General features: G+C 43.5%; 1 protein-coding gene and 1 pseudogene across 8 annotated transcripts in view; one reads left to right on the top strand and one right to left on the bottom strand.

Moving 5' to 3' along the window:
* CPLANE1 (ciliogenesis and planar polarity effector complex subunit 1) overlaps positions 1–13,438 on the bottom strand; it is a 134,060-nt gene that overhangs the window by 107,922 nt on the left and 12,700 nt on the right. For 5 of the 8 annotated variants that reach the window (XM_051853812.3, XM_089312740.1, XM_089312743.1 and 2 more), the window contains 7 exons: positions 12,749–12,905; positions 9,961–10,064; positions 8,826–9,008; positions 5,003–5,246; positions 4,692–4,847; positions 3,759–4,528; positions 766–974 (listed from right to left, as the gene is read on the bottom strand). In XM_051853812.3, coding sequence (XP_051709772.3) covers positions 766–974; positions 3,759–4,528; positions 4,692–4,847; positions 5,003–5,246; positions 8,826–9,008; positions 9,961–10,064; positions 12,749–12,905 — 1,823 coding nt within the window. Of the gene's footprint in view, positions 1–765; positions 975–3,758; positions 4,529–4,691; positions 4,848–5,002; positions 5,247–8,825; positions 9,009–9,960; positions 10,065–12,748; positions 12,906–13,438 lie in introns of those variants that run through there. The other 3 variants (XM_089312744.1, XM_089312745.1, XM_089312746.1) reach the window with 2 other exon arrangements.
* LOC138845238 (bone morphogenetic protein 4 pseudogene) lies at positions 11,540–12,419 on the top strand (annotated as a pseudogene).

Raw genomic sequence — 13,438 nt, forward strand, 5'->3', positions numbered from 1 at the left:
GTTAACTATTTCACTTATTTGTAGAAACAGAAATTGTTTATAATATACTGAGGGGGCTAGCTTTGTGGTGCAGCAAGGTAAGCAGCTGTCTACAGTGCTGGCATCGCATATTAGAGCACCAGTTCGAGTCCCAGCTGTTCCGCTTCAGATCCAGCTCCCTGCTAATGGGCCTGGGAAAGCAGAGGATGGTGGCCCTTGCGTTCCTGCTACCTACATAGGAGACCTGGATGGAGTTCTGAGCTCCTGATTTCAGCCTGGAACAGGCTCAGCTGTTGCAGCCATTTGGAGAGTGAACCAACGGATGAAAATCTGTACGTGTCTATGAGGATGTATGAGTGTGTACGCACGTGTGTGTATATGTGTGTCACTCTGCCCTACAAGTAAATAAATAAATCTCTTTTTTTTTTATTTGACAGAGTTATAGACACTGAGAGAGAGACAGAGAGAAAGGTCTTCCTTCCGTTGGTTCACTCCCCTAATGGCTGCTACGGCCGGCGCACAACGCTGATCTGAAGCTAGGAGCAGGGCACCTCCTCCCGGTCTTACATGCAGGTACCAGGACCCAAGCACTTGGGCCATCCTCCACTGCACTCCCAGGCCACAGCAGAGAGCTGGACTGGAAGAGGAGCAACCAGGACAGAATCCGGTGCCCTAACCGGGACCAGAACCCAGGGTGCCGACGCCACAGGCGGAGGATTAGCCAAGTGAGCCACGGCGCTGGCCAATAAATAAATCTTAAAAAAGAAAAAAAACAAAGATACTGACCATTGATAGGTTTCAGTTCTAAGGTTTGGTTCAAGCAGTCTCCAGCAGTCTGTAAGTTGGCCTGTATATGACACAACAAGAACTTGACAGTAGATGCTTCGTGTGCCATCTTTTCAGTGAACTGTATGTAACCTTCTGGAACTCTTCGACCTAACTGTGTTTGATACCATAGAGTTTTTTGGTACAACAATCTCCAGAGAACAATCAATCTGCAAACAAAATAAGGTAGTCTTTAAAACCACATTCAGACTCGTTTAGCCCCCTTCTTAGCCTGTCTTTTGGACAAGCAAAATAGGAGCCTATTATATGGGAGGTAATGTGTACAGAAACAGATCAGATTTAAATACAGTACCAAGTCCAATGGTCAAACAATGTGTAACACATATAAAAATAAAACTTTATAAATGATTCATGCACCTGGGGGTAATTTTTCAATAGCACTTAACCAAAATCTTTGAATAACATCATAAATTGCCCAAAACCAAATATATATACATATATATGTGTGTATGTTGCATAAAATTTGACAAAAATGCTAAAATATCTTAACAAAAATTTTATATATTTACCAGCTACAAAATGGTATTTTAAAACAAGCACTTAAATATTTATTTACTTATTTATTTGAAAGAGATACACAGAGAGAGAAGGAGAGGCAGAGGCAGAGGCAGAGAGAGAGAGAGAGAAAGGAGAGGAGAAACTTCCATCGGCTGGTTCACTCTCCAACTGGCCACAACAGTCAGAGCTGCACTGATCAGAAGCCAGGAGGCTGGAGCTTCCTCCGGGTCCCCCATGAGGGTGCAGGGGCCCAAGGACGTGGGCTATCTTCCACTGCTTTCCCAGGCCACAGCATAGAGTTGGATTGGAAGTGGAGCAGATGAGACTTGAACCAGCGCCCATATGGAATGCTGGCACTGCAGCCGGTGGCTTTACCCGCTATGCCACAGTGCTAGCCCCCTTAAATATTATTTAAATACCATAGGGCTTTGGGACCAGCACTGTTACACACGAGGCTGAACCGCCTCCTCCAATGTCAGCATACCATTCGCATGCTGGTTCAAGTCCCAGTTGCTCCACTTCCAATCCAGTACCCTGCTAATGTGCCTGGGAAAGCATCAAGAGACGGCCAAGTACTTGGGCCTCTGCCACCCACATGGGAGATCCAGATTGAGTTCCATGCTCCTGGCTTCAGCCCGGACAAGCCCTGGCCATTATGGCCAACTATGCATTCAATCAATGAATGGAAGTGCTCTCACACTCTCTCGCTCTCTTTTTCTCCCTGTAACTTTGCTTTCCAAATAAGTAAATTTTAAAAGAAAAAATAGTGCCGTGATGCCGAGTGCTAACGGAAACAGGATTTCTTTCTGCAGAGATAAAAACGTTCTGGAATTAGTGCTAATGATTTCACCATAAAATCCACTGAAATACACACTATGCAATAGCGAATTTTACAGTACGGATTTTTTTTTTTTTTGACAGGCAGAGTGGACAGTGAGAGAGAGAGACAGAGAGAAAGGTCTTCCTTTTGCCATTGGTTCACCCTCCAATGGCCGCCACGGCCGGCGCACTGTGGCCGGCGCACTGCGCTGATCCGATGGCAGGAGCCAGGTACTTAGCCTGGTCTCCCATGTGGGTGCAGGGCCCAAGGACTTGGGCCATCCTCCACTGCACTCCCTAGCCACAGCAGAGAGCTGGCCTGGAAGAGGGGCGACCGGGACAGAATCCAGCGCCCCAACCGGGACTAGAACCCGGTGTGCCGGCGCCACAAGGCGGAGAATTAGCCTAGTGAGCCGCGGCGCCGGCTGGAATTTCTTTATTTTTAAAGATTTATTTATTTTATTTAAAATGAAGAGTTACAGGAAGGCAGAGGCACAGGCAGAGCAATCTGCCATCCGCTGGTTCACTCCCCAAATGGCCACAAGAGCTGGAGCTGGGCTGATCAGAAGCCAGGAGCTTCTTCCAGGTCTCCCATGCGGGTACAGGGGCTCAAGGGCTTAGGCCATCTTCTACTGTTTTCCCAGGCCTTGGCAGAGAGTTGGATCAGAAGTGGAGCAGCCAGGACTCAATCAGGGCCCATATGGGATGCCAGCACTGCAGGCAACAGTTTTACCCGAGATGCCACAGTGCCAGTCTCTTTTCTTTTTTTTTTTTTCAAACACTGATGAGTTTAATTCATTTTCCTAAGCACTTTATTTATGCATTTGAAAAGCAAAGTTAGAGAGAGAGAGAAGGACAGACAGAGAGAGAGAGAACTTCCATTCGCTGGTTCATTCACCAGATGGCTGCAACGACCAAAGCAAGGCCAGATCAAAGCCAGAAGCCAAGAGCTTCATCTGGGTTTCCCACATGGGTACAGAGGACCAGGCACCTAGCCCATCTTCTGCACATTAGCAAGGAGCTGGATCAGAAGTGGAAAAGCCAGGACTCAAACCAGCGTTCATATAGGATGCTGGCCTGCGCCATGACAACTCGTTGTGCCACAGTGCCAGCCCCTTTTTATGTCTTTTTAAAAAAGCAAAAAAAAAAAAAAAAAAAAAAAAACAAAAAAACAAAAAAAAAAAACCTGATGAAAATGCTGTTCTCATTTTTTTTTTGAAAAAAGATAAATTTTTTTTCTTTGAAAGGCAGAGCTTCAGAGAAGGAGGAAGGAAGGAAGGGAGAGAGAGAGGGAGGGAAACAGAAAGAAAGAGAGAGAAATAGAGAGAGAGAGAGAGAGAGAGAATGTTCTATCAGCTGGTTCATTCTCTAAATGGCCAGACCAAAGCCAGAAGCCAGGAGCTTCATTTGAGTCTTCCACATGGGTGCAGGGGCCCAAGCACTTGGACCATCTTCTGTTGCTTTCTCAGGTTCATTAGCAGGAAGCTGGATTGGAAGTGGAGCAGCTAGTTCTTGAACCAGCGCCCATATGGGATGCCAATGTCATAGGCAGCAGCTTAACCCACTATGCCAAAACACCGGCCCCAGCTTCCTAATATTAAAGTAAATACTTATACCTATGTCCTGGCTGGTGAACAAGACTCGTTACTTGAGGATGAATCTTGAAAGATGACTTCCATGACCAGTTTCCATCAGGGCTACATTCTTGAAACATTTGAAAGACAGGCACCACCAGTGCATCTTGATCTGCTGCTCTACTTCCATCAGTTGATGCTGAAGTAACTTCAGGCTGAAGACTGTATATACCATTTAAACTGTCGGTTACCATTCTGAGTAAATAAAAACAGGCTAAAAGTTTCTCTGAGAATAACTGACCCTTCTGTTGCTGATCCAGCAAAAGTCTTAGAGTATTTGAGGTCAGCTTTATCAAATATCCCACATCTTGTCTGTATCTCACATCCCAGTACTGGATTGATAAACACTGAAGAAAAAATTGAAAGGTACCAAGTACCCATGTGTTCTGTCTTGAGTTCTCACTTGAAAAAGGATCAAGTTTAGGTAAAGGACTTTTTACAAACTGAAGAATGTAGAAAAAATGAGTGATACAAACCACTGTATAATTTAACATTAAATTTTTTTCTGTCACATCTTTTGAAATTCCTATTGTCCATGCTGCAAGTAGATTTTTCTGGATGGAATGCAGTTCTGTAATGGATCTGTCTGCCTCCTTGGCATCATCCTTTGCATGTATTGTATCAAACATAGATGCAAACTCCAATCTTCCTTCCTTGACACTACTAAATAGCACATCATTCTTTTTTTTGGAAAAGGTAAATAACTGGTTTGAAAAATATTTGCCTTCATTTGTTTCCTCTGCTTCAAAATCCTAAATATGATAGAAAGAAATTTATTTCATATCACTTAATCCCTATTAAGCGGAGTCACATTGGTGTTCTCAAATTTCTCTTCCCTTTAATAAGGGAAAAATGAAATGTGTTTCTTAAAATAAAGTCAAGTGGAAATGTTCAAAGTAAATGCACTACAAGTACCTGACAATCTGCCGTCTCTTCATTCACCGTCCCTATTTCGTTTGCCTGCAAAAACCTAGGGACAGTGGAATCAGCTGGACGTTCATTTCCTTGGTGTTTTAACAGGCTAGACCTTAGGGAATCCAGTGATCGTAAGTTCAGCCCTTTGCCTTTTGGCTACAGGAGAAAAGAGGAAAATCAGATTTGTAATTCCATTACAAGCAATAAAAAATGTTATGGATAACTGTATATAATTACAAACATAGTTTATAGTTTTAAATTTGACAGAACAAGGAAGCAAATTTTACAAATGGTACCAAAAAGCACCATACCTTAGACTGTAACACACTTTGGTATGCTTTCTCAAGCCTCTGGGTTGAGTCAAGTAGTAGTGATCTCATGAGCATGGATGGAGACAGATTATCAAGAAACCGAAGGGTTGTGACCATGTATCCATCAGAAACAATGAGGTAGGGTAACCGTGAGTGTGTGTTTACAGAAAATTTCTGTCTCATAGGGTCATTATCAGAAGCTGATGAATCTACAGAATTCTTTGACTCTTGAAAATGCTGTGGTCTAGCAACAACATCAAAATTCAAGAATCAGTAAGAGATCTTAAAGGAAACAATCATACTACTCCAAAGAAGAAGCAAAATAAAGCTACAGAATAATGAGAAAACAAGCAGCTGAAACATATATAAAGAGATTAAATATTGGGGCCAGCACTGTGGCATAGTGAGCTAAGTCTCCACCTTCAGGGGCCAGCAGCAGAAGATGGCCTAAGTATTTGGGCCCCTGCACCTGCGTGGGAGACCTGACAGAAGCTCCAGGTTCCTGGCTTCAGATCAGCCCAGCTCCAGCTGTTGCAGCCATTTAGGGAGTGAACCAGCAAATGGAAGAGCTCTCCCTCTCTGTCTCTCCCTTTATTACTCTAACTCTACCTCTCAAATTAATAAAATTATTTTTTTAAAAAGATTAAATGTGCTTATATATATATAGTTGGAAAATATATTGATTAAAAGATATGTAGGCTTTTAATTTTTCCCAAAATTGTAGTATTTACTTTTTTAATTAATATACAAAATATTTCAGGCAAGAATTAAAAGTTTACTTTTGGGGCGGGCACTGTGATGCAGTGGGTTAATGCCCTGGCCTGAAGCATTGGCATCCCATATGGGCGCTGGTTCGAGACCCAGCTGCTCCACTTCTCATCCAGCTCTCTGCTATGGCCTGGGAAAGCAACAGAAGATGGCCCAAGCACTTGAGTCCCTGCACCCACGTGGGAGACCAGGAAAAAGCTCCTGGCTCCTGGTTTCAGATCGGCGCAGCTCCGGCTGTTACGGCCAATTGGGGAGTGAACCACCGGATGGAAGACCTCTCTCTCTCTCTCTGCCTCTCCCCTCTCTCTGTGTAACTCTTTCAAACACATAAATCTTTAAATAAAAAAAAAAAAGTTTAATTTTATTATTAAAGAGAATTAAACAGTTACCTTTCCTAAGAAGGAGACAGGCACACAGAGAAAGAAGAGAGAGATCTCCTACCTGCTGGTTCATTCCCGAAACACTTTCAATAGCCAGAGCTGGCCAAGCTGAAGCCAGGAGCCAGGAACTCAATCCAGGTCTCCCAACCGAGTGGCAAGAACTCAAAAAGTTGAGCTCTCACCTGCTGTCCCCAAGTTACACATTAACAGGAAATTGGAATGAGGAATGGAGCCAAGACTTAAACTCACACACTCCAATATCCAGTATGTGATGCAGGCATCCCAAGTGGTAGCTTAACCACTGTCAGACACCTACCCCGTTCAACATACACTTAAATATACTTATAGGAATACAATTAAAAGCTATTGGCGTACCTACTTTTAAAAAAAGAAGAAAAATAGAAAATGTCTGGAGAGGACAATGACAGTAAAACTATATCAGTTTAGGATTAAATCTGGTGAGTTTCCACTTAAGTGTACTCATTTACTGTTATTGTTATTTCTGATTCTGATTACTTGACATCACTGATTATTAAGTTTGGGGCTATATATATATATATGTGTGACAATAATCTCAGCTTACTGTCTTTTTTTCTAGTTAGGAAACTATTCAAATTTAGATTTTTTAAATTAAATAACCAAGAATAGGAGATTGGTTAATCAGACAACATACAAGCCACAGAAATCGGCAGAACCACTACAACATAATGCCTGACAAGGAAAGTTAGTCTTTCATTTTCTACACAATTTACTTTTGATCCACATGACTTTTTTATACTATATATGATTGTGTGCTTAACCTGCTTTTTTTTTTTATTTTTTTTTATTTTTGACAGGCAGAGTGGACAGTGAGAGAGAGAGACAGAGAGAGAAAGGTCTTCCTTTGCCGTTGGTTCACCCTCCAATGGCCGCCGCTGCAGCCGGCGCACCACGCTGATCCGATGGCAGGAGCCAGGAGCCAGGTGCTTTTCCTGGTCTCCCATGGGGTGCAGGGCCCAACCACCTGGGCCATCCTCCACTGCACTCCCTGGCCATAGCAGAGAGCTGGCCTGGAAGAGGGGCAACCGGGACAGAATCCGGCGCCCCGACCGGGACTAGAACCCGGTGTGCCGGCGCCGCAAGGTGGAGGATTAGCCTATTGAGCCACGGCGCCGGCCCTTAACCTGCTTTCAACAACTGGCTCTGTTCCTGCTAATGCACATCCTGAAAGCCACTGCTAACAGCTTAAGTAACTGGGTCTCTGCCACTCACATGAAAGATCTAGATGGAGTTTCTGGCACCTGGCTTCAGGTCACTGCAGACATTTGGTAAATGAATCAGCAAATGAGAACTCTGTCTCTTAAATAAATTACTTTTTAAAGTAAAATAAAGTAGTATTAGTTCTGTAATAAAAAATCCATTTTGAAAGGCCTCAAATATTAATTTAAAAGGAGAATGTAAAGAAATCTAGTCAATTATGAATTAGATCCTAAAGAGGAAAACAAAAACATTGCAGGAAGTGATGAATATCTTCCATTTGCAATATCTATGGCTACAAATTAGGCATTACTTTTTGCTAACATAAATCAAGCACACATCTCTCCAGGTTCCTCTCTATAAAGCAGAGAATGGATTCACCTCAAAGGTCTTTTCCAATTTTTCTATTTTGTTAACAGCTGTATATACAGATCTAGCTACACATACAAATACAATCAAAATCAGTTACAAATATTTACTGAGCACTTATTTTACAAAAAAAACAGAGCTAAGTGATTTATAATGACACATGAGTACTACCTTACTTCATTCACTCAACCCTGAGAGACAGTAACTATCACCCTCATTTCACAATAAAAGAGAGGCTTAAAAACTAACTTATCCAATGTCACACAACTAATAAGTAAAAGAACCAACATTTGAATTTTGCTCTGGCTCACCTCAAATTACAAATTTAAATATAGGACAGTTATTATGATACATGACATTAAGCCACCACTTAGGATGCCTGTATCCTTTACTGAGTGCTGGTTCAAGTCTTGGCTACTCTGCTTCTCATCCAGTTCCCGGATAATGCACCTAGAAGGCAGCAGATGATGGCTCCAGTTCATGGGTACTTGCCATGCATGTGGGAGACTTAGATGGAGTTCCTGGATCCAGGCTTCAGCCTGGCCCAGACCTGGCTGTTGTGGGCATATGGGGAGTAAAACAGCAGCCAATGGAAGATCAACCTCTGTCTCTCTCTCATACTTCCTTTCAAATGAATAAATTTTTTTAAAAAAATTAAAAAATGACTACATTCTAAAGTCTTCTATCCATTTCCAACAACTTTCTCCTTTTGGGGAAAAAAGTAGACAAACTCATGTGCCAAGTTAATTTTGATTTTTAATTTATCTAAGTGAAATTCTAACAAAAAATGCCATATTATACTTTTACCAACTTTTATAACAATGAAGATAAATTCTTAGTGTTACTGAATAATTAAATAATGTACTTACAAAGTCACAATGTCAAACTGTCACCATGATTAAGCCACAAAAAGAAACAGAAGAAAACTATAAATAAACAGATAATGAGATAACAGAAAGAATAAAACAATTTGAAATGTGGTATTGCTAAAAATAAAAATACACAGTAAAAATAATACCAAAAAAGAGAAAAACTTCTGTAAACAAATTAAAACAATTCCAGTGTCTCACCTATATGTTATTAGAGGATGAAGAGGAATAAATTCTGCTGGCCCAAATTCAATGGAGCAACCAAACGTAATTAATGTTAGCAATTCACCTTGACACGTCAGTAAAACCAAGGAGCCACGTTTTAATATACAAGCCAGAAAAAGACTGTCATGAGTCCAGCTGATATCACCTATCCAGTAGGACCTACAAAGAGCAAAGGACACATTAGAAAGGGCTCTTGGGGCCGGCGCTATGGCATAGTTGGTAAAGCAACCACCTGCAATACCAGCATCCCACATGGGTGCCGGTTCATGTCCCGGCTGCTCCACTTCCGATCCAGCTCTCTGTTGTGGCCTGGGAAAGCAGTGGAGGATGGCCCAAGTCCTTATGCCCCTGCACCCAGAAGAGGCTCCTGGCTTCGGATTGGTGCGACCCCGGCTTTGCAGCCAATTAGGGAATGAGCCAATGGATGGAAGACCTCTCTCTCCCTCTCTCTTTCTCTCTCTCTCCCCCTCTCTCTTTGTGTAACTCTGACTTCCAAATAAATAAAATAAATCTTTAAAAAAAAAAAAAGAAGAAAAAGGGCTCTTGACACTTCATAAGAGGCTGTACCAAGTACAGGTGACACATTTCAAATAAAGAGGCCAAAAGTAAAGATAGGAATCGGCACACACATTTCATGAATGTCACTTCCTCTTAAAAAAAAGTTTGCTCAAGAACATGTACTACAATATTCCAAATGGAAATTCAGCTTCATAGGCAATTCAAAATTCCCTAAAGAGGTAAGCCTTTTAAAAGGCTATGACTACCCCAACCTTCCTGAAAAAATAAGCCTTCCCAATCCAGGCTTTTCATTTCAGTGTCTCCATTTAACCAAGTATTTCTCTACCTACTAATTATTCCACTCCCAAGAAGACAGAAAAGTACCATGAAAGAAAGTATGTTCATTTATCTTCCACATCACCAGACCTTCCTCCTTCCTTAAAATAGTTGAGGCTTTCTATAAATGAAATAGCTTTTAGAGTTTATCAAGCACAGAAACCGAAGGTAGACTAAACTGTATCACATGATCCTACTGAATTATTATAGATTTAAATTTGTCTAACTATTAGAAATAAAAATAAAAACACTACTTAAAACACTTAAGAGTTCTTACCTGACAAGCGAAGTTGGAAGCACAGGATTCTTATTACTACATCCTTTAAGGCTACCAGAGTGAGTAACAAAATTCACTGTGTTTACAAATAATACCTGAGTTGCCTAGAAAGAAAATAAAGACAAAAATTATTAAAATTATTTTAATCATTACTTCCAATTGTGGATACTGGAATCCTAGATCAATAAACTACCCAGGGAGTCTTTCCCAACTTGCAAGGCAATGTTGACCACTAACAGCCCAACATATTAATGCTTCACCATAAGTTATCACTCACTCTCTTCTTTCCTCCTTTTCCCTTATCCTCTTTTTAAAATATATATGTATTGGCCAGCGCCGCGGCTCAATAGGCTAATCCTCCGCCTGCGGCGCCAGCACATCGGGTTCTAGTCCCGGTCGGGGCGCCGGATTCTGTCCCGGTTGCTCCTCTTCCTGTCCAGCTCTCTACTGTGGTATGTATGTATTTAGGCCAGCGCCGTGGCTTACTTGGCTAATCCTCCGCCTGCAGCGCCAGCACCCCGGATTCTAGTCCTGGTTGGGGCACTGGGTACTAGTCCCTGTTGTTCCTCTTCCAGTCCAGCTCCCTGCTGTGGCCCGGGAGGGCAGCAGAGGATGGCCCAAGTGCTTGGGTACCTGCACCCGCACGGGAGACCGGGAGGAAGCACCCGGCTCCTGGCTTCGGATCGGCGTAGTGCCGGCTGTAGCAGCCATTAGGGGAGTGAACCAACAGAAGGAAGATCTTTCTGGCTGTCTCTCTCACTGTCTATAACTCTGCCTGTCACCATTTATTTATTTATTTAGAAAGTCAAAGTTACAGAGGGAGAGAGAGAGAGTGAGAGATCTTCCATCCACTGGCTCACTCCCCAGATGGCTACAAAAGCCCGCACTGGGCCAAGCCAAAGCTAAGAGCCAGAAGCCAGGAATTTCATCTGGGTCTCCCACCTTGGTGGCAGGGACCCAAACAGTTGGGCCATCTTTACCACTTTTCCAAAGCCATTCAAACACTTGGGTCATCTTCCCCTATAAACAGGGAACTAGATCAGAGTGGAGCAGCCAGGACCCAAAATGGCACCTTCATGGGATGCTGGCTTTACAGGCTATCACAATGTCACTCCCTCATCCTCTTTTACTTAGATCAACTTTAAAAAATCTTGGGGGGCCAGTGCTATGGCATAGTGGGTAAAGCCGCCACCTGCAGTGCCGAGATCCCATATGGGTGCCGGTTCAAGTCCCAGCTGCTCCACTTCCCATCCAGCTCTCTGCTATGGCCTGGGAAAGCAGTGGAAAACGGCCCAAGCCCTTGGGCCCCTGCACCCACGTGGGAGATCTGGAAGAAGCTCCTGGCTCCTGGCTTTGGATCGGCACAGCTCCGGCCGTTGCGGCCAATTGGGGAGTGAACCAGCAGATGGAAGACCTCCCTCTCTGCCTTTCCTCTCTCTCTCTGTGTAATTCTGACTTTCAAATAAATAAATCAATCTTTAAAAAAATAAAAAACTTTGGCAGCTCATTTAAATAACTACCAATTTACAGTGTCAAGTTGGTTAAGAAAACATCAATTTGAAGCATGTAAAGGAGTACTATGGAAAAAAAAAAAAAACTATGTTTAAAAAAAAAAAAAAAGAAATCTCTCCCAGGGACCAGCGAAAACTCTGCTTTTCATTTCCTCTTTAACCTTAGCAGCATCCCAGAGAACGAGGCCATCTCCTCTGCAGAGCACTGGCTCTTCCAGGAGGAGGCGCACCAGGGCCCCAGCTGGGAGCGGGGCTTCTACTAGATAAACATTTACGAGGTTATGAAGCCCCCAGTGGAAGCGGTGCCCAGGCACCTCATCACACGACTACTGGACACGAGACTGGTCCACCACAATGTGACGTGAGCCTCGCAGTCCTGCGATGGACCCAGGAGAAGAAGCCCAACCACAGGCTGGCCATGGAGGTGACTCACCTCCACCAGACACAGACCCATCAGGGCCAGCATGTCAGGGTCAGCTATTGTTAGCTCAAGGGAGTGGGGATTGGGCTGAGCTCCAGCCCCTCCTGGTCACTTCTGGTCATGATGGCTGGGGCCACACCTTGACCAGACACCAGAGGGCCACGTGGAGTCCTAAGCATTACCCACAGCAGGCCCAGAAGAAGAGTAAGAACAGCCAGTGCCACCCACTCTACATGGACTTCAGCAACGTGGGCTGGAATGACTGGACCATGGTCCCTCCCCCCGAGGCTACCAGGCCTTCCTTCTACTGCCATAGGGACTGCCCCTTTCTACTGGCGGATCACCTCAACTCCACCAACCGTGCCATCATGCAGACCCTGGTCAACTCTGTCAACTCCAGTATCCCCAAAGCCTGTTGTGTGCTCACTGAACTGAGCGCCATCTCCATGCTGTACCTGGATGAGTACGACAAGGTGGAATTGAAGAATTACCAGGAGATGGCAGTGGAGGGGTGTGGGTGCCGCTGAGATCCAGTAGCCCTTGAGGACAGACACACACACAGACACACACACGTTCCCAGCCATTCACCCACACACTACACAGACTGCTTGCTTCCTTATAGCTGCACTTTTTATCCTCAAAAAAAACCTAAACATTCATCTTGACCTTATTTATAATTTTACAGGCAAATGTACTAACCATATTGATCATATATTTTGACAAAATATATTTATAATTAGGTATTAAAAGAAAAATAAAATCAGTTATTATTTTTAAAGGTAAAAAAAGAAATCTCAAAAATGGAGTTAACTCACTCTTTCGTAGATTACTTCTGAGACAGGTTCTATTTACTGACCTTTGGGTCTTTCTGATTAAGAGTTACTGCCAGTGTCAGGCCATCTCTTGAAAAGGCAGAGATGAGAGCTCCTCTTGACTTCACTGATTCACACTTAGGAATTAGACTGCACAGGGCACAGTCTCGTTGTGCCCAACAGGCACGGTATGGCAACAATCTAAGGAAGCAACAATTGAAAACAAAGTATTGTAACCTTTTTAAAAAATTTATTTACCAATTTATTTATTTGAAAGACAGAATGTGAGAGAAATATCTTCCTCCACTGGTTTATTCCCCAAATGGCTGCAACAGCCAAGGCTGGGCCAGACCAAAACCAGGAGGCAGGAACTCCATCCTAGTATCTCACAAGGGTGGCAGGGGCCAAAGTGCTTGAGCCAACATCTGCTGCTTTCCTAGGCACATCAGCAGGGAGCTGGATGAGGGCAGATCAGCCAGGACTTGAAACGCCACTCCAATATGGGATGCTGGCATTGCAGCGTCACTTTAACCCACTGCATGCACCACACGTCAGCCCCAGTAACATAAATTAATAAGTACTTCATTACAATAAATTAAAGGGCAGCTGGCATCCCTATATGTCACATGTATGCAAGAGGCTTCTTAGTGACCTTTCATCAACAGCACAGAACAGCTCTTAAGGCCAGCGCCGCAGCTCAACAGGCTAATCCTCGGCTTGCAGCGCCAGCACAC

This window comes from Oryctolagus cuniculus, chromosome 14 (assembly GCF_051225735.1).
Source record: "Oryctolagus cuniculus isolate XC-2025 breed Fujian yellow rabbit chromosome 14, ASM5122573v1, whole genome shotgun sequence".
Lineage (NCBI taxonomy): Eukaryota > Metazoa > Chordata > Mammalia > Lagomorpha > Leporidae > Oryctolagus > Oryctolagus cuniculus.